Source organism: Nerophis ophidion, linkage group LG16 (assembly GCF_033978795.1).
Source record: "Nerophis ophidion isolate RoL-2023_Sa linkage group LG16, RoL_Noph_v1.0, whole genome shotgun sequence".
NCBI classification, from domain to species: domain Eukaryota; kingdom Metazoa; phylum Chordata; class Actinopteri; order Syngnathiformes; family Syngnathidae; genus Nerophis; species Nerophis ophidion.
This window is the reverse complement of record NC_084626.1, coordinates 6253523-6277380: the sequence shown is the minus strand read 5'-3', so window position 1 is coordinate 6277380 and position 23858 is coordinate 6253523. Positions and strand designations below refer to the sequence as shown.

Sequence of the window (23858 nt, the reverse complement as noted above, 5' to 3'; positions counted from 1 at the left end):
TTGGGCGCAGGTGGGTGTTCCAACAGGACAATGACCCCAAACACATGTCAAATGTGGTAAAGGAATGTCTAAATCCGGCTATAATTAAGGTTTTAAAATGGCCTTCCTAAAAGTCCTGACTTAAATATGTGGACAATGCTGAAGAAACAAGTCCATGTCAGAAAACCAATACATTTAGGTGAACTGCACCAATTTTGTCAAGAGGAGTGGTCAAAAAATTCAACCAAAAGATTGTGGATGGCTACCAAAAGCTCCTTATTGCATTGAAACTTGCCAAGGGACATGTAAGTAAATATTAACATTGCTGTATGTATACTTTTGACCCAGCAGATTTGCTCACATTTTCAGTAGACCCATAATAAATCCATAAAAGAATCAAACTTCATGAATGTTTTTGTGACAAACAAGTAAGTCCTCCAATCACTCTATCACAAAAAAATAAGAGTTGTAGAAATTATTGGAAACTTAAGACAGCCATGACATTATGTTCTTTAAAAGTTTATGTAAACTTTTGACCACAACTGTACATTTAAAAACAAATCTGTTATTATTAATTAGTAGTAACATATACTTTTACATCATTTTGCCGTATTTCCAATAGCTGCCATTTATTGTAGAGAATTTTTCCAGTGTCTACAGCAGGGGTCGGCAACCCAAAATGTTGAAAGAGCCATATTGGACCAAAAATACAAAAAAAAATCCGTCTGGAGCAGCAAAAAATTTAAAGCCATATTACGAGACCAGTGCTTTAAGGCACACCCCCAATACTGTTGTCCGGGTGGAAATCCGAAGAATGGTTGCCTCGGGAGATCTTCGGGAGGGGCAGCGAAATTCGGGAGTCTCCCGGGAAAATCGGGGGGGGGGGGGGGGTTGGCAAGTATTCCGCAAACTGTAAGGCGGAACCAGACCAAGAAAATATTTTTATGCACCGTATTTTTCGGATTATAAATCGCAGTTTTTTTCATAGTTTGACGGGGGGTGCGACATATAGTCCGGAGCAACTTATGTAGAAAGGTTTTGTTAAGAAACCATTCTGAGCCTTATCTTATTTAGTTTTTATTTTATATATGTTGACCACATAAGCCCTGGCAATGGACCCAGTGTGTAAATGTATGTTATGCCATTGTTTAAAAATTTGGTAAATAAATAACCAAAACATTTATATTATGTTGTTTTCTTACTCTACCAAAAATGAACCGAACCGTGACCTCTAAACTGATGTACGTACCAAACCAAAATTTTTGTGTACCGTTACACCCCTACGTGGCGCATATTTGTAACGGTGTTAAAGATGTTTATACGGCCACCCTCAGTGTGACCTGTATGGCTGTTGACCAAGTATGAATTGCATTCACTTATGTGTGTGCATAAGCCGCATATATTATTTTACTGGGCCAGCAAGCTGTTTGTATGGAAGAAAAGCGGATGTGACGACAGGTTGTAGAGAACGCTAAAGGCACTGCCTTTAAGGCAGTGGTCTCCAACTTTTTTGTAGCTGCGGACCGGTCAACGCTTGATAATTTGTCCCGCGGCCCGGCGGAGGGGGGTGGAGGGGATTGATTTTTTTTTTTTGTCATGAAAAAGGAAGGTTTTTTTGAGTTGGTGCACTAATTGTAAGTGTATCTTCTGTTTTTTATGTTGATTTAATAAAAAATAAAAATAAAAAAAATTACAAGAACAATTTTTACAAAAATAAAAAAAAATTATAAAAAAAATTTCTGCGGCCCGGTACCAATAGAGCCATTGGTTGGAGACCACTGCTTTAAGGCACGCCCCCAATATTGTTGTCCGGGTGGAAATCCGAAGAATGGTTGCCTCGGGAGATCTTCGGGAGGGGCACTGAAATTCGTGAGTCTCCCGGGAAAAGCGGGAGGGTTGGCAAGTATTCCGCAAACTGTAAGGCGGAACCAGACCAAGAAGATATTTATATACACCATATTTTTCGGATTATAAGTCGCAGTTTTTTTCATAGTTTGACCGGGGTTGTGACATATACTCCGGAGCAATTTATGTGTGAAATTACTAACACATTACCGTAAAATATTAAATAATATTATTTATCCAATTCGCGGAAGAGATGAAGAAAATGTCAGCAATCGTCACACACACGTCAGCAATCGTCACACACACGTCAACCAATAAGAATTCGGCGGGGGAGGGTCATGGCAGATGTGGATTGTGGGTCATGGGATGCTAACTGCTATATGCTACTGCCGTAGCTATTAAAATGGATCATTTCAACATTGGCGCTAACTTATAAAAACTGAGAAGGGCTGAACAAAAATGGCACCGAAAAGGAAATCGTGTACTGCAGATTACAAGCTGGACGTAGTAAAATATGCAGCAGAAAACGACAGGAGTTAGCGCCGCATACCTTCAGAGTTGGTAGAGTTGTTTAGAAGCGACTTCGAGGAAGAAGATTTAATCGGATTTAGCGATTAAGAGTGACAGATTGTTTGGTAAACGTATAGCATGTTATATATGTTATAGTTATTTGGATGACTCTTACCATAATATGTTATGTTAACATACCAGGCACGTTCTAAGTTGGTTATTTATGCGTCATATAACGTACACTTATTCAGCCTGTTGTTCACTATTCTTTTTTTTATTTTAAATTGCCTTTCAAATGTCTATTCTTGGTGTTGGATTTTCCCCCAAAAAGCGACATATACTGCGGTGCGACGTATATATGTTTTTTTCGTCCTTTATTATGCATTTTCGACCAGTGGGACCTTTATAATCCGAAAAATACAGTACAAGCCATTCATCGAGAAAGTCTAGGGACTGACAAAGATGGACAGATTGGCTTTGCATACAAAGCACCACAAGCAGTTATACAACATAAGGCACAGTGATATACAGTATCATCAAAAACATTTGTCATAAAGACACACGTTAACCTCGTTAAAATCAGCAAATATTTAACCTAAATCTATCCAACATCCTTATGTCGAAAACACCCGGAGGTTTAAGTGTGTGTCTTCTTCCTAAAAACTAACTCAGGCGAACCAAGTGTTATTTTATCAAACTCTTCCATCTGCATTTGATTATGGGACGATATGATGTGATCTGTATACATTCCCAGTCTCCAGAATGCATCCCTCGCGAGTTGTTATCGCGTTGGCTGTTTAATAACATAATAATGTTGTCAGCCGACACTATTAGCAAATCATTTCGTGGAATGTTCCGCACCGGGAAAATTGTGAAGTCATGTTCTGAATGGTGACATAGGGCGGATCAGGTCTCATTGAAAATTGCAAGCTGACAGTGACACTTGTGTCCCTTATCATCTGACACTTGACCTTGTATTGAGTACCCTTATGTCAGGTTCAAAGACTGATGACATCCTTTAACAAGGAATTAAACAGAGACAGAATAAAATTTAGCTCAATGAGGAGAAACACGTATACACTGTTCTCTCAACACGCTCTGACGAAAGATTGTACATCTCTTTTATTTAGACTTTCCCTGTTTACAATGCAACAGCTGTTTCTAAAGGAGGAATCGTAAACAGCCATCGCCTTTGGTTACCGAACAGTTCAAAGAAAAGGTCGTAAACAGTTCAGAAATTTTTTTTGTAAACAGTTCACAGAAAAGGTCGTAAAACGATTTAAACAAGCAGTGCCTGGAGAAGAGTCAGGCCCTGATTCCTCTCCGATTTGTAGTTCTTGGGTCAGACATTATCATTCTGTTGATTACAATACATGAAAGAAACAGAACACCTTCATGATGCTTCCCCTCCTACACAGTGGAGTTTTACAAGCATTCTGCTTGGTAGGATTAAAGACAGCTGTTGTCTTCTCGCCTGTAACTCATAGAAACACAAAGTTTTGTGATAACTTAAAGGGGAACATTATCACAATTTCAGAAGGGTTAAAACCAGTAAAAATCAGTTCCCAGTGGCTTATTTTATTTTTCGAAGTTTTTTTCAAAATGTTACCCGTCCCGGAATATCCATAAAAAAGCTTTAAAGTACCTGATTTTCGCTATCTGCAAAGCCACTGTCTATTTCCCTGTGACGTCACATAGCAATGCCAATACAAACAAATGGTGGATAGCAAAGCAAGATTTAGCGACATTAGCTCGGATTCAGACTCGGATTTCAGCGGCTTAAGCGATTCAACAGATTTTGCATGTATTGAAACGGATGGTTGGAGTATGGAGGCAGATAGCGAAAACAAAATTGAAGAAGAAACTGAAGCTATTGAGCGAATAGTTATTCACGCTATTCGGCCATGTTTGCCTTAGCATTGCCGGTAAAATGTGCAAACCAACGATCGGAAGTTTCGCATCTTGTGACACGGGATCAACTCAAATCCCTCGATTGGTAAGTGTTTGTTTGGCATTATATGTGGGTGGAAGGAAACGCTGGATGCAAATACAGCTACAAATGTACATACAGCTAGCCTAAATAGCATGTTAGCATCGATTAGCTGGCAGTCATGCCGCGACCAAATATGTCTGATTAGCACATAAGTCAATAACATCAACAAAACTCACCTTTGTGATTTCGTTGACTTTATCGTTGGGACTGCATCTGCTTTGAGTGTCGCAGGATATCCAGACATTCTTGCCATCTCTGTGCCATCTCTGTCGTAGCATCGCCGGTAAAAAACAAACGAGGGACTTTCGCATCTCTTGACACTGGAGCAACTTAAATCCGTCGATTGCTAAGTGTTTGTTTGGCATTAAATGTGGATGGAGGGAAAGGCTGGATGCAAATATAGCTACAAATGATGCATAACGACGCAATATGTACATACAGCTAGCCTAAATAGCATGTTAGCATCGATTAGCATGCTGTGCTAATCGACGCACATTCTACTGTATGTAAATCAACTTGAATCCGTCACTGATCGTGTTGTTACACCCTCCGACAACACACCGAAGAGGCATGAGGTCTCCAAGGTACCGGAAAACAGTCGAAAAAACGGAAAATAACAGAGCTGATTTGACTTGTTACGTGTAATGTGTTTGAGAAAATGGCGTTGACTACCTAGGTGACGTCCCGTTCTGACATCATCGCTCCGAGAGCGATAAATAGAAAGGTGTTTAATTCGAAAAAATTCACCAATTTAGAGTTTGGAAATCGGTTAAAAAAACATATGGTCTTTTTTCTGCAACATCAAGGTATATATTGACGCTTACATAGGTCTGATGATAATGTTCCCCTTTAAATACAATTATTCTGACACCTTATGTAACGTATTTAAATACAGTGCAACCTCTGCTTGGAGTCCAGTTTTTCCTTTTGGAAATACATTAATAGAAAATATTCTGTTCCAGAATAAATAACAAACAAGAAGAAAATCTTGATTATATCTAGTAGCAATGTTTTAAGAAATACTTCCATATTCTTAACTGTCATACGGAATAACTTGTGTATACAAATTAATTCCTACTTTCAATGTACCTCATTCATCTCACATTTTAACTTCCTTGACCAGTAGAGGGCGTCAACGCTAATAGCGATTAGTCACATACAATGTTTGGTGTGTGAATTTTGTGTAATTCCTATATGTGTAAACATTTGTAGTTTATTGGGTGAAAATATTAACACTAAACATTCCTATTCTATTTATGTAGAATACACAATAGACATTTTGCATGTAAAAATACACAATGGACGTACTACTGTATGTTTATTTTATGTTTACAGTTTCAGTCTTGCGATCCTACATGAAGGTGTAAAGAAATAAAACTGAAGAAGGAAAATAATTAAAAAGAAGGAACATCAATCCTCAACAAAAACTGGAGCTTCTTTTTATTCATGCTGTTAACTAGTTGCTTACGCTGGAAAACAAGTAGCGAGGGCATAATATTGGGCACTATGCAGCAACCGTTCTTAAGAACAAATTTTGTTCTGAGACCCACTTTTGAAGATTTTAAGGAGATTTTTGTTTTCACCAATGTTTTCTTGGCTGGGATTTAATCGTAGGTAAGAACAAAATCTACGAGTGCTCCAGAATACTGTTAGGGTGGCCTATTTGTTCTTAAGTGTGACAAGTTCCCTTACTTGTATTGTCTAATGTTAAATTTATATCATAAATAGATAGATAAGACAGACATATAGGCAAATGACCAATATATAGACATTTCAAAATACCGTGTGCGCACACACACACACACACACACACACACACACACACACACACACACACACACACACACACACACACACACACACACACACACACACACACCAAGTACCGGGGCATTGATTTATATTATTATTGTTATTATTAATATTGTTATTATTATAGTCTGGCCTACAGTTCACACAGTACAGTACATGTTTCATACAAAAACATTATGCAAGTGGGGAGGGGTCTCAGTTAAAATAGGTCGACTACTTACTACAAGCAGTAGCCTAAATGTAGGATAAATAGCCCTAAAGGGAAACAAGTATGTACTGACATCCTGTAGCCTGGATCTCCCTTCTTTTTGGAGTCAGATTTTAGGTCGAACATTTTCTTTTTAACACCATGTTTACTGCATCGGTTGTAGTCCTCAAGATCTTAGCTTTAAATGTGCCCTTAAACCCCGAGTTTGCACTGCTGAGGATCCACTACTTTGTTTTTCTCCACTTCCTGCAGTAGAACCTTCATTTCTGAACTCGACTAGTTTCTCTTGCGCTTTGGGGGCTCATCAGTCCCCCATTCTTAAACGTACGTTTTGACCATTTGTATTTTTCCCGTGGGATAATACGAATTCGTCTTCTGTAATCTGTTTGTTTTCTCTGCGTGTGTTTGATGTACGGCTTTTCCGCTGGAATTGTGCCCTTATATGGGGAATTAAGGACGTTTACAATTGCAAATTATGGAATTAAGGGTGTTTATATATACATATTAGGGAAATAAGAGCGTGTTTATATGCAAATTATGATAGACACGCACGCGCTAACCATTTGGCATTCAGCAACTTAAAGAACAGCAGGCTGTTTAAGAACACGTCATGAATTTGAATGGACTCCTCTTACAAAATAATTTAGTAAGAAAGATAAGAGGAAAAGTTAGGAACTTATTGTTGAATGGGGTCTATGAAAGCCAATGTGTTGACTCTGCAATAAAGTAAACGCTGTCTCAAAGAAATATAGCCTGCGAAAGCCCTTTTTGGCGAAACATCCACATCACGATATCCGGCCCCTGAGCCATTGGACTCTTGAAACTGTGGCCCTTCTTCACTATTCAGCTGATAACGGTATAATTCTGCGTTACATTAACCTAGGAAGTGGGAAGTGGGAAATGGGAATGGCGTCACGATGTCCGGAATGAAGATGGCCACATTCACGACAGCCGGTTTTTTGCGCTTGCCTTGTCTGATTATAAACAACTTATGGGAAAATATGTACTCTTTCTGGATAAAGAGGAAACACAGATGCTACTGTTAGCGACGTACTGAGTATATGCCACATTAAATAATAGTAATTTACACTCCTATGATGTTACCATATGTAAATGTACAGCAATACATTGTTTTTGGCTGATTTACTGCAACAAAATTTATCGAGCGCTAATAACGAGGGGCGCTCTAGTTGAAATTCCGACGAGGAACTGAGAAATTCTGTCTTCCCAGTACAAACGGAATGCTTGCACATAGGCCTTTGCGTCACTCCCATCTTTTTAAAGAATGGAAAAGTAGCCACTAATCTCCTCCACACAAGACAACAACAACAAATAACATCTCAACTTTACATAAATACACAAGACACCCAATTACAAAGAAGATGTAGTAGTACATAAACAGTACTACAATACATCAACTAGAAACAGGTCATATATTACGACTGAAGGGAATAAAACCGCTTTTAAGCTTGTTTTTGAAAGCCTGTATATTATTTGACTCCTTCAAACCACGAGGTAGCCTATTCCTGTACAGCAGTTTTTTTACACAGCACTTGTTCTTGCTCCTTGTACTAGAGCAGAGGTGCCCACACTTTTTCTGCAGGCGAGCTACTTTTCAATTGACCAACTTGAGGGGATCTACCTCATTTATATGTATCATTTATATTTATTTATTTATGAAAGAGACATTTTTGTAAACAAGTTAAATGTGTTTAATGATAATACAAGCATGTGTAACACATATAGATGTCTTTCTTTCACGAAGACAAGAATATAAGTTGGTGTATTACCTGATTCTGATGACTTGCATTGATTGGAATCAGACAGTAATGATGATAACGCCCACATTTTCAAATGGAGGAGAAAAAAAGTTGTCCTTTCTGCACAATACCACATGAAAGTGGTTGGTTTTTGGCCTCTAATTCATCCAGCTTCCATACACTTTACAAGAAAAACATTGGCGGCAAATTCCGTAGCTTGCTTGATTGACATTCACGGCACCCGAGGGTCTTGTGAGATGACGCTGGCTGCTGCCAGTTCATTATTATGAAAAAATGACAGAGAGGAAGGCGAGAAACACTTTTTATTTCAACAGACTTTCGCGCCGTCCCTTCCGTCAAAACTCTAAAGGCCGACTGCACATTTCCAATCTTCACAATAAAAGCCCTGCTTCATGCTGCCTGCGCTAACAAAATAAGAGTCTCGGAAAGCTGGCGTGCACAAGTGATGTGCACGCCAGCTTTCTGAGGGATCGCTTGTGCACGCCAGTTTTCCGAGACTCTGTATTTAGTTAGCGCAGGCAGCATGAAGCAGGGCTTTTATTGTGAAGATAGGAAATGTGCAGTCGGCCTTTAGAGTTTTGACGGAAGGTACGGCGCGAGAGTCTGTTGAAATAAAAAGTGTTTCTCGCCTTCCTCTCGGTCATATTTTCATAATAATGATCTTGCAGCAGCCAGCGTCATCTCACAAGACCCTCCGGTACCGTGAATGTCATTTAAGTGACGTCTTGGTGAAGATTGATGATCACAAATTTTTAGGTCTATTTTTTTAAAAAGCCTGGCTGGAGATCGACTGACACACCCCCCGCAGTCGACTGGTAGCTCGCGATCGACGTAATGGGCACCCCTGTACTAGAGTGCATCCATTAATCTGTGGTCTGCTCCAAACATCATGATATTTTGAATAGTATAAAAAATAGCAGCAAGTTTTTTAGTAAATTCTTATCACCATATAACCATGATGGATTGTGTCAATACAAGTCGTAGGTAGGTAGGTAGGTAGGTAGGTAGGTCTTTATTATCATTGCACAAGTACAACAAAGCTTTGTTTTCAGCAGAAACCCGTTCAAGATTAGACAAACAGTGTACAGTAAAAGATGGGAAAAAGGTAAAATGCTGGTGAAAAAGATGAGTAAAAAAAATACTATCTAGACTGGGCTCCTAAGGGGGCCTAGTCTGGAGTGGGGGGGAAAAAACCTCCATCTAATGCACACATAAACACGTTACATTTAATCACGACAAACTTGCAACAGAGGGACGGGGAGTTGTGGCCCTGGAAGGCGACCGCTGCTTTGAAGCGCTGCCATCCGACCATCAATCCGAGGGGAGAAAGTGGTGGTGAAGGCGTGGGGTGGGGTTGGGGGTTGTGTGCGTGTATTCCCAATTGTCCTGGGTGTGATGATGTAATGTTTTTTAGACTGAGGCCAATCGGCAAAAGTTCGACTCCAGGTGTCGTTGAGGAGGGAGGGAGGTCAAAAGCGTCCATCAATGAGGTGTCCTCAGGGGTGTTTTTCAGAACAGCCTGGTCCTGTTTACACACGGTCAAGGCCATTCGAGATAGTCAATCATAGATTAGGATGTTTGTTTTCCGCGAGCAGACAAAACAATGACTTGTCTGGGTGCTCTCAAATTCAATTCAATTTTCCTTTTCGGCAAGCTTCTCCATGATGTGATCCATCTTGGAGAAGATTTTTTTTAGAGCTGTCCATCAAAAGTGGACGGATCTAAAAGTTTTTTTGTCTCCTCGAGCAAAACTTTTAGTTTCTTTGGTTGTTTTGCAGCTTTTGCCATGATACCAGTAATTGCACATATACAGTAAGTTCACGGCGACTTATGTCTTTTTAACGAATGGGGAAAAGGGGAGTGATGTATGCCGTAGAGCATGTCAGCACATTTGTAGTTTTCTGTGTGGCAGGGTTCTTGCCAACCTCCTCAAAGTGGCTAAGTGTCAGTGAGAGCGATACAGATGACACAGGTGTCATTAAACTAGTTGTAAGTCCAAGAGTTATGAAAATATTTCGTGAAGGTTGAAAAGTTAGTTTCAGCTGATTTAAGTGCGATGCTTCCACAATAGAAAACATGCATATGCTGAGGAGGCATGACTTGTGTGACGTTACTATTTTCAAAACTTGAGTTGAATTCCAAACCGTACAAACTCAGGGGCATCCGACTTTAGAGTTTCCACTAACAGCAGGCGCTGATATAAGCTGCTAAAGTTGTTGTCAAGCGGGGAAACAAACCACGATGTTCGAATGCTCGTTTGTGTGAACCACTGGTCGACACTTGGCCGCAGCTCTTCGCTCTGTCACGGGGTGTATGGAGAACGTCAACTCAATCCCCCAGACGCAGCAGAGGAATGTCTACAGCTGGAGTCCAGCCAAAACTAATGGACTTTTCATTGCCGTTTGACTCTCGCCGATGTGACCACAGGGCCTGCGATGACCGTTATCCCGATCAGGAAATAGCTGTAGCCTTCTGTCCGGCAGAATAGTCAACAAGCCGTATTTCAGGCATTTATTGGCAATTGTAAAGATATCGTCCGTGTCGTGGAATTTTTGAAAATATATGACGTTTATAAGACGACTGTAGGATGGCATCTGCAAAGACATTAGCTTTCACTGGTCAGGAATTGAGTAATCCTCGGAAAGGGTTATTTTTTTCCAACTGCATCATCTTTAAATGTCCATCCAGTTTTTCCAGAGTATGGAACGGTGCCAACATGCCTCCGGGAACATGTGCTCTGCTCTACAGTGGGTCATGGGAAGACGCGCCTGTCCTCCATTGTTGTTTTGTTTGTTGCTTTGATTTCCCCAAGAGGAGGGCAGATGGAGAAATAATGTCTCTTGGAAAGAAGGAGTCAAATCCAAATTGTTGCGATCCGTGACTCGGATCTTCACATATTATTGTTTATTTTTCCATTTTTGTTCTCATTCTCCGTTTGATCCGTTTATTTCCCGTTTAGTCCATCACCATGGTTACTTATTAGTTTCAGCTGCTACTCCCGGTTCCTCCACACCTGTTCTCTGTTAATCACCTTCCCTTTATAAGCCAGCCTCTTGTGTTTATTCTTTCTGGGACTCTAGTTTGTTTTCACGCAACGTAACGTCGGGTATGCTTTTCTCGCTAGCTCATTAGCTCAGCCACCTAGTCGTCTTTAGCTCACATGCTAATCATCTTTGTTTTTACTTTTTATGCCTTCATGCCAAGTCTTAGTTCTTTATATTTCCTAGCTTTCACGCTAGCGTCTTTTGTTTCCCTTTTTATTAGCTCCAGAGTTTTTGTTCAGAGCTCACCTTTTGTTAATAAATTTGTTAGATCCTACCTTTGTTGTGTTCTTCGTTTGACGCATCCACGAGGGAATCGAACCCGGTACCACGATGCCGAACCGGCGTTACACAAATTACATTAAGTAACATTCGCAGAGTGGTCCTTATAACCTCTTTCCAATGCGGCATTCTATAACACTAGTTTATTAAATTATACATCAAAAATATTTTCTTTGACCATGGCATTAAATAATTACACAATATTTTCAACTGTCATCTGCAGTGTTCTTCAGAAGGGTCACCTGACCACTGTGATTTGTTGCCGATCAGCTGTCTTTATAGGCGTGGCCAACCAGGCAGGCCTGTCAGGTTTACTTGGTTGGCTTCCCCCCCAATGGAGGAGGGAGTTCAGGTATGCGATTAATGGTTCCCTTGGGCCCCTTCCTTAGGTCGATCACCTCCTTAATCCATTGTTTGAATTTGTCACTTTATGTCCCGATGATTTTGCCGTTGTCCGGGTCTATGATGTAGTTATTTATTTTGCCAACCAGGTAGACTAGACAGGTCTACACGTCACATTGGTCAGGTGACCCTTCTGAAGAACACTGCAGATGGCAGTTGAAACGTGTCAGGTAAAAATTCCACCTAATACACCGAAAAATATAATATAAGAGTGTAAATTGCCGTATTGCTGTTCTGTTCTTGAGTGTTCCAGTCGATCAAATAGAGGGATCGGAAAGAGCTGTCATAAAGTCCCGAAAGAAGTGGTTTTGTAAAGGTAATAAAGTCAGGGGAAAACGAAATGGCTCTTAAAAATATAATCTTGTAGAATGCAATCGGACCATGCTCGTGTCTGCAGAGATCACTTTGTAAAATATTTGATTTGTTTGAGAAACTTTCTGTGATGAAATCCAGTTTACTCTCTACCATGTTAGTAGTGTTTGAGAGCAGAACTAAACATAAGAAAAGGACAAGAAATCGAATAAGTTTGTGTTTTTTTGTGGTTGCTATGTCTAAATAGAACTAGGAAGACCTGGTCGTGCAAATAAACTAACGTCATGTTAGGTCCTAGTAATAAATATTGTGTCTTTTGGTCCATCCATTCATCCATTTTCTGCCACTTGTCCCTTTTGGGGTGGCGGGGGCTGGTGTCTGTCTCAGCTGCATTCGGGCGTAAGGCGGGATACACCCTGGACAAGTCGCCACCTCATCACATTGCCAACACTGATAGACGGACAACATTCACACTCACGTTCACACACTAGGGCCAATTTAGTGTTGCCAATCAACCTATCCCCAGGTGCATGTCTTTGGAGGTGGGAGGAAGCCAGACGACCCAGAGGTAACCCACGCAGTCACGGGGAGAACATGCAAACTCCACACAGAAAGATTCTGAGCCCGGGATTCAACTCATGACCTTCGTATTGAGAGGCACATGCACTAACCCCTGTCTCACCTTACTGCCCCTGTTGATCCACTATTGAAAATAAATTACTTACATATATTAACATAAAACAATGTATCAAATGTAAAATCAACTTAAAAACGAGTACAATGCCCAATAGAAACTGTTTCTCAATTCTTTAAAATGTCCTGAAATTCCCCCAAAGTGATCGGCTCAGGTAACCTCAGATCCTTCCGTAAGTTATTCCATGACCATGGAGCAGGATATCTAAAAGCTTTTTTATACAATATTTGTGTTGGCTTCAGGAACAAACATTGTAAGTATTAGAGATGTCCGATAATGGCTTTTTTGCCGATAACCGATATTCTGATATCATCCAACTCTTAATTACCGATTCCGATACATGCAATCTTGGAATTAACTCATTATTATGCCTAATGTTGTTGTGATGTCCCGCGGGATGCATTAAACAATGTAACAAGGTTTACCAAAATAAATCAACTCAAGTTATGGAAAAAAATGCCAACATGGCACTGCCATATTTATTATTGAAGTCACAAAGTGCATTTTTTTTTTTAACATGCCTCAAAACAGCATCTTGGAATTTGGAACATGCTCTCCCTGAGATAATCCTGATTAGATTAGATTAGGTAGATTAGATAGTACTTTATTTACCCACTACAACTACGGGTAGTACTATACCTTGACTTTCACAAAGTGCATACATTTTTTTAAGCATGCCTCAAAACAACAACTACAAAAGCAATGAAGGCACACAGCTTCACTCCAGAGTATACTAGAGTAATAAAGTAAACAGTAACATAGTCCTCCTTTAGTGCAAGACTGCCTGGCATACTGTATAACAGGAAATTATAAACTGGGCTCAATCTGCCCTGCTCTAACATATTTGTATGAGTAACAAAAATGTGCTGCAAGCTGGTGGTGAGTGCTTGAAGTGGCCTAGCAGTCAGCAAGAGCTTCTGAAATGCTGCGTTGAGACAGGGCACCTCCGTTCACTGCCAGCTGCAAAGTGTGCGCCATGCAGGGGAGACTATCCACACCAAACTCCACAGTAGCTTTTGCCATACTGCGTGCGTTGTCCCTGACCACAACGTGGGTTGGTTTTTGTTGTATTTTTGTTTTTTCTCGCCGGAGTATTTAAGCGACAACTGTGTGGTACTACTTCTTTTCGGTGTTTGCTTTACATGCATCTTCCGCTTGTATTCATCGTGTATCACCTTATGATTCTTGAAGACGTGGGAGATCAAATTGCTCGTATTAAGGGAAGACGTCTTGGTTCCTCCTCGAATAACCAACTTTTTGCAGTCATTGCAAATTGCCAAATTTTTATCCGTCAGAGACACTTTAAAATAATCCCCAAACCATGTCGTTAGTCAGTCACCGAGCGAGCTCGCGTGTTAGCCACGGCTACAGCACCGGCAACAACACTCCTGTTGTCGTTATGGTCCACTCGCGGCGGGTTCATCAAAAGCGTCGCCAGTAAACCTCTCATGCTGCAGTCGTGCTGCAACTCCTGTGTTGTGTGTGGGAGAGGGGCTGCTGACTGGGAGACGCAACTGCTTCTGTACAACTCCGTACAGCGGGGTTTTAAAAGTCATACATTTTACTTTTTTAAAGCCGATACCGATAATTTCCAATATTTAATTTTAAAGCATTTGTCGGCAGATAATATCGGCAGTCCGATATTATCAGACATCTCTAGTAAGTAACCTTAAGCTTGTCAGGCTTGCCACTGACAGTTTGTTTGTGTTTTAGTTTTTCCTCTGTGTGTTCTTAGTATTTCCTATGCCTAGTTCCTTTCAGCACTCTTATTTTGGTTCAGCTTCCTGTTTGTCTCCCTGTGTGCTGTTTTCCCTCAGCTGCGGCTGATTGGCACCTGTCAATCAGCCCGCTCCTATTTGTACCTACTTTGTCTTCAGTCAGTAGCTTGATTATTGTCGTTGCCACATGTCGCACTTGTCTTTGCTACCTGTCGTATCTTAAAGTGTCAATGCAGCGTTGCGGTAAGCTATGTTTGATAGCGGTTTTTAGCTTACTGTCTTTTGTTCCCTGCTTCCGTTTTGTTTTCTAAGTACAAGTACGATTTCTGTTTTCCATGCTAAAGTTCCTATTTGTTTTCTAGCTCCCATGCTAGCTCTCTTAGTTTGTTATTCACCCATGTGCGTGCTTTTTGTTTGTACCCTTTGTTTGGTTTTGTCTTAGTATTTTAATTTATTCATATTTGGCGTGGCGCAGTGGGAGAGTGGCCGTGCACAACCCGAGGGTCACTGGTTCAAATCCCACCTAGAACCAACCTCGTCACGTCCGTTGTGTCCTGAGCAAGACACTTCACCCTTGCTCCTGATGGGTGCTGGTTGGCGCGTTGCATGGCAGCTCCCTCCATCAGTGTGTGAATGTGTGTGTGAATGGGTAAATGTGGAAGTAGTGTCAAAGCGCTTTGAGTACCTTGAAAGTAGAAAAGCGCTATACAAGTACAACCCATTTATCATTTATCATTTATATTTACTTACAAAATGCCTGCCTCCTTCTTTGCATCTTAGGGTTCGTCAACAACAAACTTTGACAAAGCTATAGAGACTGGAGTCTCTACACATAAAAATACAGAAATAAGGGGAAACCAGACCAGGAAGTTATTTATATATGAAACTCAACCATCGAGAAAATATGCGTACTGATAAAGATGGACAATTAGCATTTATTCTCCTTCTGTTCGTTCCTTCTAAAAAGGCTCACCTACTCTGTGACCCCGCTTCTGACACCACATTTTCTACCTACCTTAATTTATCGCCAACATTTGTGCTTTTTAAAAAAAAAATTTTTAGGGGAGCATTCTCTGAGGTGGTCCTGGCAGAGGAGAAGCGGACCCAAAGATTGGTGGCCATCAAGTGCATCCCCAAGAAGGCGTTGGAGGGCAAAGAAAACAGCATCGAGAATGAGATCGCAGTCCTGCACAAGTAAGTAGACTTCACGCTTGTTTTTTTTCCCGATCATAACAGCTCCTCGTGTGACATTCGCTGGTGTACTCGCCATGTAACACGGAGGCAACAGCCATGGATGAACGGAGGCCTTTTAGCGGAGCGGTTGAAACATTCTTTTCCTCACATGCAGAATTACAGATCGTTTTGAAAATAGCCTTTCTGCGCTGGTTGCCAGGTTATTTTTAGAGCTGTTGTTGCCCGGGTTACAGGAGACACACAACTCCCATCCATACACAACCATGACACTTCTCGAGGTGCAGATGGCGGAGGAGAGACAGGTGGGGGTTAGCGAGCGGTTCCGTTACGATTTGGACCTGATGGAGCAAAGTGATGCAAACGGGCCCAGAAAATCGCAGCGGGTTTTTTATCCTGTGGGGTTTGTACGAGGGTTTGATCGCTCACTGCAGCTTGCGACCATCAATATCCGCCTGCATATGCTGCAAAATAGAGCTGAAAAAATTAAAGGTTTAAGGTAAAAATACTAAAAACTAGTAAAGTGAAATTAATTATATTTATATAGCACTTTTTCTCTATTGACTCAAGGCGCCTTACATAGTGAAACCCAATATCTAAGTTACATTTAAACCAGTGTGGGTGGCACTGGGAGCAGGTGGGTAAAGTGTCTTGCCCAAGGACACAACGGCAGTGATTAGGCTGGCGGAAGTGGGGATCGAACCTGGAACCTTCAAGTTGCTGGCACGGCCACTCTATTAACCGAGCGAGTGAAATGTTGAGTCACTGCAGCTTGTTAATTCTACCTGGTAAAACTGTCGAAATTAAGATTTGTATATCTAGAAATGAGGAGGATTTAGTCAGTTAGAAATGTGTATTTTAGTTTGAAAACCAGCTTTATTGTGTGAATGTCCGAGCATTCTGCACCAAAAAATCTGCATAAGTCCTGAAAATTGCGCGCGTCCGCCTTTGTAGTCTGTGGCCACACTGTAGATAATAAGCTTCTTCTTGTTATGGGACATTCATCCTCCGCTGTTGCCATTTCTGATATAAAGTAGTGTAAAGTTCTTAATTATATCTGTCAGTAAACTTGCCATGAAAGCGCTAAAACATACTGGTGTAGTGAGTTATATTATCCACTCAAGGAACTTTACTTATTAGAGTATGTGTCCCGGTTTTTCACGGGACACATTTTCTACCTTGTTGTTGCACTAGTGAGCTGTGGATGAGGAGATGCTGCTCCCTTATAGATTTAAGTAAAGTCTGAATGTCATTAAAACAGTTAGCTCCATCTTTTGACACTTTTTCCACTCCCGTCCCTGCACCTACAACACTACAACAAAAATGACGGAGAATAGACGCTGCCGAAGGAGAGCCACGTAAAAAAGACCGCGCACTAAACAGCGCATCCTGAGGCGACTGTCAGAAAGCGGCTTGAAGATGATCTGTAAAACATCATCCATGCAACATTTTGACCAAAGAACAACATTACATGTTATTTAGACCAGTGTTTTTCAACCATGCCGTGAGATGCAGTCTGGTGTGCCGTGGGAGATTATCTAATTTCACCTATTTGGGTTAAAAATATTTTTTACAAACCAGTAATTCTAATCTGCAAATGATGTGTGGTTGTAGTGTGTCGGTGCTGTCTAGAGCTCGGCAGAGTAACCATGTAATACTCTTCCATATCAGTAGGTGGCAGCCGGTACCTAACTGTGATTTGTTGATGTCGGAAAAAGTGGGAGGCAGGGTGCAGGTAAAAAGGTGTCTAATGCTTAAACCAAAAATAAACCAAAGGTGAGTGCCTCTAATAGAAGGCATTGAAACTTAGGGATGGCTCTACAGATCAAAACTAAAACTGAACCAGCTACAAAGTAAACAAAAACAGAATACTGGACGACAGCAAAGACTTACTGCGGAGCAAAGACGGCGTCAAAAATGTACATCCGAACATGACAGGACAATCAACAATGTCCCCACAAAGACGGATACAAACAACTGAAATATTCCTGATTGCTAAAACAAAGTAGATGCGGGAAGTATCGCTTAAAGCAGGAGTGTCAAACGCATTTTATCTCAGAGGCCGCATGGAGGAAAATCTATTCCTAAGTGGACCGGAATGGTAAAATCATGGCATGATAATTTGAACATAAAGACAACTTCAGGTTTACGTCCTGCATACACGTCATCATTACACGACGTTTCCAAGACGAAACTCCCGGGAAATTTAAAATTGTAATTTAGTAAACTAAAAAAGCCGTATTGGCATGTTTTGCAATGTTAATATTTAATCATTGATGTATAAACTATCAGACTGCGTGGTGGGTTGTAGTGGGTTTCAGTAGGCCTTTAAGACAAGAACTGCATTGATGCATGCTTGGTTATGCTTTAAAGTCGTATCAACAATTGCGACAACGACTTTTTACTGTCAACTGTTGTTTTTTTTTTTTTTAAGCATTTCTGCTGGTCGTGTGCCTCCGGATTTATTCAACGCTAAAAATGTGCCCTGGCTGAAAAAAAATTGAAAAACATTGGATTAGACCACAAGGAAGTGTTTTGCATTTAGTAAAAAAATCATCATTAATTTGACCCCTTTAATGTTCCCTTTGTATAAAAATAGACCTGACTTGACCCGCTCATCGGCAGTGCGCCTTGTAATCCGGTGCGCCCTATGGTCCGGTACGTCTATTATTGTAGTCGTTACTGGTGAAGATTTGCTGACTCCTGTGCTCTGCGAGAGCCGCAGCCACACACGAAAACATGAACACACTCCGCTCAAATGCGAGAGTGGCGGTGGACGTAGAGCTGGCGGGCCCTCGCACGTGTCAGTGCGCCGGGCAGCTTTAATCCGACATTCATCCTTCCGAGGTCCATCAATCTTTCCGCACTATACTCAGTAATCCGGAGCAAGTTTAGACCGGCACATTCCTCCGCGCTGGCTGTGCCCTTCAAGCCAACTGGACAAGCGGCCCACGGCGAGAACATATTATATTAGGTTTGGTTCATTACCACCAGCCGATACGGACACAGGGAAAATATCTCAACATCAATGGGGATAATTGACCCAATAGATCAGTAACATCCTGCAGCGGCAGTACATATGGACCTAGCAAATCACAATCTCCTAATCCACAAACTAGAACTAATGCGTGCGGATAGGAGATCACGTCAGACTGTTTAGGTCAGGGATTTCGACGTGCCAAACAGGTTCAATCCGGCCCGTGAGATGAGTTTGCTGAGTGTATAACTGAGCTGCATTTTTAAATTGGAGAAACTGCTGTTCTAAATGTGTCCACTGGATGTCGCAATAGCAATTCTGTTAGGCAAGCAAATGGCTTTTTTGCCGATATCCGATATTCCGATATTGTCCAATTCTTAATTACCGATACCAATATATACAGTTGTGGAATTAACACATTATTATGCCTAATTTTGTTGTGATGCCCTGCTGGATGTATTAAACAATATAACAAGGTTTACCAACATAAATCAACTCAAGATACGGAAAAAATGCACTGCCATATTTATTATTGAAGTCTCAAAGTGCATTATTTTTTTAATCATGCCTCAAAACAGCAGCTCGGAATTTGGGACATGCGCTCCCTGAGAAAGCATGAGGAGGTTGAGGTGGGCAGGGTTCAGGGTGGGGGCGGGGGGGTAGGGTGTAGCAGGGGGTGTAATATTGTAGCGTCCCGGAAGAGATAGTGCTGCAAGGGATCCTGGGTATTTGTTCTGTTGTGTTTATGTTGTGTTCTCCCGAAATATGTTTGTCATTGTGTATATATATATATATATATATATATGTATATATATATATATATATATATATATGGTGGCAGAGGGGTTTGTGCGTCTGCCTCACAATACGAAGGTCCTGCAGTCCTGGGTTAAAATCCAGGCTCGGGATCTTTCTGTGTGGAGTTTGCATGTCCTCCCCGTGAATGCGTGGGTTCCCTCCGGGTACTCCGGCTTCCTCCCACTTCCAAAGACATGCACCTGGGGATAGGTTGATTGGCAACACTAAATTGGCCCTAGTGTGTGAATGTGAGTGTGAATGTTGTCCGTCTATCTGTGTTGGCCCTGCGATGAAATGGCGACTTGTCCAGGGTGTACCCCGCCTTCCGCCCGATTGTACCTGAGATAGGCGCCAGCGCCCCCCGCAACCCCAAAAGGGAATAAGCGGTAGAAAATGGATGGATTTATATATATATATATATATATATATATATATATATATATATATATATATTATATGTATGTATGTTTGTATATGTATATGTATATATAAAATGTGTATATTTGTATGTGTATATATATATATATGTATGTATATGTATATATATGTGTATATATGCTATAAATATGTATGTATATATATGTATATTTTTTATATATGTGTATGCATATATGTGTGTGTGTGTATATATGTAAAATTAGAATAGTGTGATAAAGTCCTTATTTTCTGTAATGCAACTAAAAACATGAAAATGTCATACATTCTGGATTCATTACACATCAACTGAAATATTGCAAGCCTTTTATTATTTTAATATTGCTGATTATGGCATACAGCTTAAGAAAACTCAAAAATCCTATCTCAAAAAATTTGAATATTTCCTCAGACCAAGTAAAAAAAATATGTATAATAGCAAAACAAAATCAAACATTTGAAAATGTCAAATAATGCACTCAGTACTTGATTGGGAATCCTTTTGCAAGGATTACTGCATCAATGTGGCGTGGCATGGAGGCAATCAGCCTGTGGCATTGCTGAGGTATTTTGGATGCCCAGGATGCTTCAATAGCAGCCTTCAGCTCATTTGCATTATTGGGTCTGGTGTCTTTCAGCTTCTTCTTCACAATACCCCACAAATTCTCTCTGACGTTCAGGTCAGGGGAGTTGGCAGGCCAATGGAGGACAATAATGCCATGGTCAGTGCACCAGTTACTGCTGGTTTTGGCACTGTGAGCAGGTGCCTGATCATGCTGGAAAATTAAATCATCATCTCCATAGAGCTTTACAACAGATGGAAGCATGTACACAACTGCATTGACTCTGGACTTGATGAAACACAATGGACCAAAACCAGCAGCTGACATGGCTCCCCAAACCATTGCTGACTGAGGGAACTTCCGTTGTCTAGAGTTCAGGAGTGGCTTGACCATGCGAATACGGCTATTGAAGCTGTATCTGTTGAAAAGCTCTATGGAGATGATAATTTCATCATCCTGGGCATCCATAACACCTCAGCAATGCCACAGTCCGATTGCCTCCATGCCACGCCGTATTGATGCAGTAATCCGTGCAAAAGGATTCCAACCAAGTACTGAGTGCATTATTTGACATTTTCAAATGTTTGATTTAGTTTTTTTGTTATAAATCTTTTTTTTTTACTTGGTCTGAGAAAATATTCTATTTTTTTGGGATAGGATTTTGAGTTTTCTTAAGCTGTATGCCATAATCAGCAATATTAAAATAATAAAAGGCTTGCAATATTTCAGTTGATGTGTAAAGAATCCAGAATGTATGACAATTTCATGTTTTTAGTTGCATTACAGAAAATAAAGGACTTTATCACAATATTCTTATTTTCTGAGACAGTCCTGTATATATAATTTATCCCCCCCTCAGGGATTAATAAAGTATTTCTGATTGTGATATATATATATATATATATATATATATATATATATATATATATATATATATATATATATATATATATATATATATATGTGTGTGTGTATATATATATATATATACATATATATGTGTGTATATATATATACACACACATATATATGTTTATATTTATATATACACACACACATATATATATTTGTGTGTGTGTTTGTGTATGTGTGTGTGCGTGTGCGTGTGAATGTGTATATAAGTACTTTTTTTATGTCGGATCTGAGCATACGATGTCGTTGTGGCTTGTGCAGCCCTTTGAGACACTTGTTATTTAGGGCTATATTTGAATAAAATTTGATCGATTGATTGATGATTTTGTCAAAGAAAACCTTGGTTTAGATGTGGCAAACACACAAAATATGCAACCCACCAACCCCAAAATATTTCAAAGTGAAATATTTGACGTGAAGTATTTAGAGCCTTGAATAGGTCAATAATTGCTTTAACAAAACAAAACATTGAAGCTTATCATCCAAATTGGGGTTCTTATTCATCCTGATTCTAGCAAAATTCATAATTTTTAAAAGATGTATGGTAAAAAAAAAGTTTTTAATAAGAATCGTTATTTTAAAGACATTTTCCAAAACTTATTTCCAAAAATCTTTTTCTGAAAACTTGTGTCGAAAAAGTTCATTAAAACTATGATACCAAATTGTTTTGAATCGGGAATCGCGTTGAATCCATTCTGAATGGTTTCGTCTGGAATTACAAACCCCGTTTTCATATGAGTGTTGTTAAAAGAAAAGGTGATGTAACACAGTGTGAACATGCCCTTTCCCAACTACTTTGGCACATGTTGCAGCCATGAAATTCCAAGTTAATTATCATTTGCAAAAAAATATAAAGTTTATGAGTTTGAACATCAAATATGTTGTCTTTGTAGTGCATTCTACTGAATTTGGGTTAAAAAGGATTTGCAAATCCTTGTATTCTGTTTATAATTACATATAACACAATTTCCCAGAAACGGGGTTTGTAGAATCGCGTGGCCAAAGATCACACCCGAGTTATCAGTGTCAACATTTCAATGTTTTCTCGTTACAGCACTCCTGTTTGCCCTTTTATATTCCGCTTCTTATGTTTATTTTAGGGGAATCATTTTTAGAATGTGCTGCGGGCCACTTTATGGACACCTCTGACATATATTATCAAGGCATGTTTCCAAATAAAGACCCTCTCTATACAGAATTATATTTTTGCCTTTGTGATATGTTGTTTTAATTCCCTAAGAAAGGTTAAAGTGATTATAGGTGTCAGAAAAAATATATATAAATTATCAAAAATCTTTCTGTTCTCTGAGTTCCCAATGAACAGACTAGAGCAGGGGGTCACCAACGCGGTGCCCGCGTCAGGACCAGATGAGTAGCCCTTTGGCCTGTTCTAAAATAGCTCAAATAGCAGCACTTACCAGTGAGCTGTCTCTATTTTTTTAATTGTATTTATTTAGCTAGCAGGCTGGTCTCACTTCGTTCGACATTTTTAATTCTAAGAGAGACAAAACACAAATAGAATTTGAAAATCCAAGAAAATATTTTAAAGACTTGGTCTTCACTTGTTGAATAAATTCATTTATTTTTTTAAGTGCTTCTTATAACTTTCAGAAAGACAATTTTAGAGAAAAAATACAACCTTAAGAATGATTCTAGGATTTTTAAAAACATATTACCTTTTTTACCTTTTAAATTCCTTCCTCTTCTTTCCTGACAATTTAAATCAATGTTCAAGTAATTTATTTTTTTTATTGTAAAGAATAATGAATACATTTTAAATTAATTCTTCATTTTTTTTTGACGAATAATATTTGTGAAATATTTCTTCAATCAATCAATCAATGTTTACTTATATAGCCCTAAATCACTAGTGTCTCAAAGGGCTGCACAAACCACCACGACATCCTCGGTAGGCCCACATAAGGGCAAGGAAAACTCACACCCAGTGGGACATCGGTGACAATAATGATCCAGTGGGACGTCTGTGACAATAATGATTATGAAAACCTTAGAGAGGAGGAAAGCAATGGATGTCGAGCGGGTCTAACATGATACTGTGAAAGTTCAATCCACAATGGATCCAACACAGTCGCGAGAGTCCAGTCCAAAGCGGTTCCAACTCAGCAGCGAGAGTCCCGTTCACAGCGGAGGCCAGCAGGAAACCATCCCAAGCGGAGGCGGATCAGCAGCGCAGAGATGTCCCCAGCCGATACACAGGCAAGCAGTACATGGCCACCGGATCGGACCGGACCCCCTCCACAGGGGAGAGTGGGACATAGAAGAAAAAGAAAAGAAACAGCAGATCAACTGGCCTAAAAAGGGAGTCTATTTAAAGGCTACAGTATACAAATGAGTTTTAAGGTGAGACTTAAATGCTTCTACTGAGGTGGCATCTCGAACTGTTACCGGGAGGGCATTCCAGAGTA

At 40.1% G+C, this 23858-nt stretch overlaps 1 protein-coding gene across 3 annotated transcripts in view; it reads left to right on the top strand.

Annotated features, from left to right (window-relative positions):
* The window catches only part of camk1b (calcium/calmodulin-dependent protein kinase Ib), a 171818-nt gene that overhangs the window by 92531 nt on the left and 55429 nt on the right, over window positions 1–23858 (top strand). For all 3 annotated transcript variants that reach the window (XM_061922646.1, XM_061922645.1, XM_061922644.1), the window contains one exon: window positions 15640–15771. In XM_061922646.1, the coding sequence (XP_061778630.1) occupies window positions 15640–15771 (132 nt within the window). The remainder of the gene's footprint in view (window positions 1–15639; window positions 15772–23858) is intronic.